This window comes from Terrapene carolina, unplaced genomic scaffold (genome assembly GCF_002925995.2).
Source record: "Terrapene carolina triunguis isolate 2854851 unplaced genomic scaffold, T_m_triunguis-2.0 Scaffold35022, whole genome shotgun sequence".
NCBI classification, from domain to species: Eukaryota; Metazoa; Chordata; order Testudines; family Emydidae; genus Terrapene; species Terrapene triunguis.
In genome coordinates, this window is record NW_020699373.1 from 2,767,103 (window position 1) to 2,771,558 (window position 4,456).

The following is a 4,456-nucleotide window of genomic DNA, read 5'->3' on the forward strand; positions in this document are numbered from 1 at the left end:
ACGGGTCTGGGGGACTCTGCATTTTAATTTAATTTTAAATTAAGCTTCTTAAACATTTTAAAAACCTTATTTACTTTACATACAACAATAGTTTAGTTATATATTATAGACTTATAGAAAGAGACCTTCTAAAAACGTTAACAAGTATTACTGGCACACAAACCTTAAATCAGAGTGAATAAATGAAGACTCGGCACACCACTTCTGAAAGGTTGCCGACCCCTGCCCTAGGAATATAAAATTATTAGACCCTCTCAGGTTTCTATGTTTGAAAAGACGTCTAGCTTCTTTCCTATCCGCATCTTTTCGAAAATCCAGGCACTGGGAAGCATCTGTTCGTATTCCAGGTCTGGGAAGGAAAACTGCAACCCAAGAAATACACAAAGATTTGGCTTCTGTCAGACTAGTAATAGTTTATTAATTTAAGTGGTATATTTACCTTCATGGTTTCCTTTACAGTGGTAGTGTTTGAATGTTTATTTTTATTTTTTTTCAAGTATAAGCTAATATACATATTTGTGCAAAGTAAAAATCTAAAACAAAAACAAAGATCGTGTTTGCTTTTAGAGCATTTGAGAACATTTCCAAGTGGCATATTTACAATATATTATTCCTCTTTATTATACTTCATACATTTAAGAAAAAAAGCCGGACAATAAGTTATGTTCTAGGAGGAAATATTATAACATCAATTAATGTGGACTCTTCTGTAAATGTGGGGAGGGTACAGCATTGGATTAAAGATGAACAAAATTGGGTGCAACCTAATGAATGGTGGCCACAGCCTCCCCTGCTGCCACCCTCTGATTTCCAGCCTACTGTGTCAGGGTAACAAGGCGGCTCCTAGCTGTCCTGGGGGATGGTACCCGGCTGCTGTAGCCGAACCTGGTGCCTGCAGTTCAGTGCTTTGTGTGGCTGAGCAGGGCAGAGCCCCGCAGGGAGCTGGCCACCCGCCCGGGCCCTATGCCTGGGGCGGAGCGGCATTCCTTGCAGGCTGGGCTCGGAGGTAGCTGACCACTTGCTGATGCCCGCTCTCTGCAGCTAGGTCAATGGGGAGGCGGCCCGATTTGTCCCGCAGATCCAAGCGAGCCCCGCCTCGGTGCAGCGCCACAAGGGTGTCCAGGAAACCGTCTCGCGCCGCATCGTGCACTGGGAGGGAGCCGGTGCGCGGGTCCGGGCGGTTGGGATCCGCTCCTCTCTGCAGCAGCAGCTCCGCCACCTGGGTGTTTCCCATCATCATGACCTAGAGGAGAGGGGCAGAAGCCGTCAGTCACTGACTCCGTGTTTGGCCAACTCTTTAGATGGGCAAGACTCCCACTGGTGGCCAAGCCTGGGTAGGGACTGAACTGCAGGATTGGATTCTCATGCCAAAGGGTTAACTATTGTGATTTTCAGTCTGAGCCTGATCCAACTACCATTACAGTCAATGGGAATCGGATCAGGCCTGTACCTACAACAGGGCATCTGGAAGATAGGTTAATAAAATGTTGATCAGAGTCAATCGCCTCCTAGGCTCCAAAGGCGTCGAATACCACAAAGGCTGCAAGACCAAGAGAAACAGTAAGCTGTTTGAAATGGTCAGAAAATCAAGTCTTAGGTGTGTCCCCCCCCAGGTATGTAAATGTGTATATTATTTCATGTATGTATTAAAACATCAGTGTGCATACAGGCGCGCACATTCGTGATATACTGTAAATAATCCCCTCTTACGCACCATGTATTTGGGGAAAACGCTTTCAGCTTGTGAGCACATCTACAGAGAAATGCTACCGACCATTTATCTGCACAAACGTGAACCCCGGTTTTAGGAAAGTCTGACATTTTACTAAAACGGAGGGTTCTTAGGTGGACCCAAAGGGCGGGATCCCGCAGTCCTTACTCTGGCAGAATTCCCGTTAAGGCGAACAGAAATGTTACCTGAGTAAGAAGCTGCTCATTATGAAAATACAAAATTCAAACAGGAAATTCATTTATAAACACACGCACAAGAATAACAACAATAAAAGCAATAACTACCTCCAAGCTGTTTTTTTTGAATGGTAGGTATAATATAGAATTAAATCTTTCCCTCTGTATAAAAATACTGAATTTCAATTTAAAAATAATTAACTTTGCTTTAGTTTATGGCACTTCCAACTCCCCCACCCCACCCCTGCGCTTAAAATAGCAGATCATTCACTCGCACTTATACAGCTGTTATGCTTTCTGCCGGTACGACTTTACGAAAACAATGATTCGCCTGTGTCTATGTGTTTCTTTTTAAGGGATTTAAAATACAGTTTTAACTTAGTCAAATGGCCATGAAGACACTAAAATTTCTATTTACCTTATAACCATACTAGAAAGCTCGCTGCTTTTAAAGTTAGTTTTTTTATGTTGAAATCTAAATACTGAAAGATACTTCACAAAAGTGCAGCAAATTAAATGATGCAGCACAATTTCTACTGAAGGGATATTATCAAATGCATAAATTACTCCTTTTCAGTAAAATGTTGATGTTGTAATACAAATGGTCATTGCCGGTCTTACACAATAGCTTTTCAGGTCATTCCAATTTTGTTTTATGCGAGAATATACATAAACGTTTGCTAAATACATAAATAACTGAACCTAAGTAGAAATCAAGATTTAGAATGTACTTTACTGTCTAGTACTCCTGCAGGAGATTAAAGTTTTTAATGTCTGTACTTCACTATATATGACATAAATAACTCACTCTAACGCATACCCTTTTTTCCCCTCCATGATCTAGTGTTTCTACTCGTATATAGTTTAGTTAATGTATTCGGTCTCGGACGAAAATATTATATCACTACTTCCTGTAGTAGATTTAAAATGAAAGGGCACCCTTTCCGAAAATGATATTTAGGCACAGATATAGCAATTATTGAAATTCGAGAATTTAAAGCACTTGGTGGGTTTGAGTCATCATGTCACAATTACAGTTACAGATAAAAACAATAGGTTGTTAAAACTAAAACTGCTTTCAAAGGAGGTCGTGTTTTTAATAGACTTTCGGTTTTCTCGTTAAGTGAGATGAACTAGTTTTCTTCGATCATTTCATAACTGTGGCTTTGGTGCCTACTCCTTCGGACTGTCCTCCCTCATGTAGATCACCCCCAAAGAACTAAATGGGGGCTTTGTCTGAGTAGGGGGTGCAGGATCGGGCCCTGAAAATGACCAAGAAATACTAGAGGATAAATATTAAATCGGGCATATATTTATATCTTTATCTATAACTAGCCAACCGAAGCATGTCCTTTTAGAATGTTAATAATGTCTGATGTTTATCTGAGGAGTCAAATTTAGTGTTTTATGACTTTAAATACTTTGTTTCTTATAGATATTTCTGCGGCCACCGAGATGGTGTACCGCCATTTCAGCATTTTGTTAATCTTGTGAAAAAATGTCTAGCGTTTGTATGCACTGGATAGAATTTCCCATTCCGCTTCGCCTTTGGATTTTATGGGCTATCATTGATATTTATAGTGTCAACTTTACGTTCTCGGCGGAACGGGTGATTTTTGGCACATGTATGAGAAACAACACTCCCTGCGTAAAAGCAGTCACAAAATGCGACACACGCTAACAAAAACAGGTTTAATTTTTTTTAATCGCCCGCAAGAATGATTGAGTGCATGGCGAATAAATAGCGAAAAGAACAATCAGGGAAGGGGATGGGCTGACTTTCTGAAGGACTTACATTGATGTGTCGTTTTGCCACCCCCACGCCATGAGCAGTCAGCCCGGGGTGAAAGTAACAAGCGACGCTCCCCGCACTTTGGAGCTGCTGTGTGTGATGATAGCTGTAGAATGCCTGCGAGGCTTTTAGAGAACTACGAGGCGCTGCGTTCCCTAAAACCAGAGCGTGCTAAGGGCTCAGCACCTGCAGCCCTGGAGTCTTTTTGGTCCCCCCTCTTTGTACCACCACCTCCCACCGGGTCCTGAGGCTCCTGCCTGGCTCGCCGTGAACCCTCTCGCTGGTCCCTGTACCTGGATCGGCGTCCTGTCGTAGGAATTGACTGCATTGGGGTCCGCCCTCTGGTCCAGCAGCTCCCTCACCTTCTCCAAATTCCCTAAGGCAGCGGCGCTGGCCATGTCGTTGGCCCCGGGCTGGCCCATGCCTCTTCCTCGCTGCTGGATCTCACATCAATTAGCACCAGTGTCCGGGGCCCCGGTCTTGCGCTTCCCCCTTTCGTCAAAGTCTCGGGGCTGGAGCTCTCCGGGGCTGCTCCAGCTCGCACCGGTCTCCTAAGCCATCAGAGCGCGGCGCGGCTGCCGGGTCGCCTCTCCTCCGAGAACCCCGAGGGGCAGCGGCGCTTCCTGGGGTGGCTGCAGCTCCCGCGGTGCCCACCACCGGGCAGGCGGGTCTGAACAGCTCCCCGGGCTTTCTCCCGCGTCGCCCTCCTCTTTCTTCCCCCGCTGCGCCCCGGCCCAGGTTCAGCACCGCCGAGCG

The 4,456-nt window shown here is 44.8% G+C and overlaps 1 protein-coding gene across 1 annotated transcript; it reads right to left on the reverse strand.

Moving 5' to 3' along the window:
* Positions 1-876: 876 nt before the first annotated feature.
* Positions 877-4,122, reverse strand: LOC112114762 (cyclin-dependent kinase 4 inhibitor B-like). Its single transcript, XM_024211631.3, has 2 exons — positions 3,994-4,122; positions 877-1,243 (listed from the first exon to the last, which is right to left on the reverse strand). Exons 1-2 carry the CDS (start codon positions 4,120-4,122, stop codon positions 962-964), a joined length of 411 nt encoding a protein of 136 aa, XP_024067399.2. The 3' UTR covers positions 877-961.
* Between the last annotated feature and the right edge of the window lie 334 nt (positions 4,123-4,456).

Excerpts from the sequence above, each read along its gene's own strand:
- LOC112114762 (XM_024211631.3), bottom strand. The coding sequence starts at position 4,122 with ATGGGCCAGCCCGGGGCCAACGACATGGCCAGCGCCGCTGCCTTAGGG. Across the intron at positions 1,244-3,993 it reads ACGACAGGACGCCGATCCAG|GTCATGATGATGGGAAACAC; the intron begins GTACAGGGACCA and ends CCTCTCCTCTAG.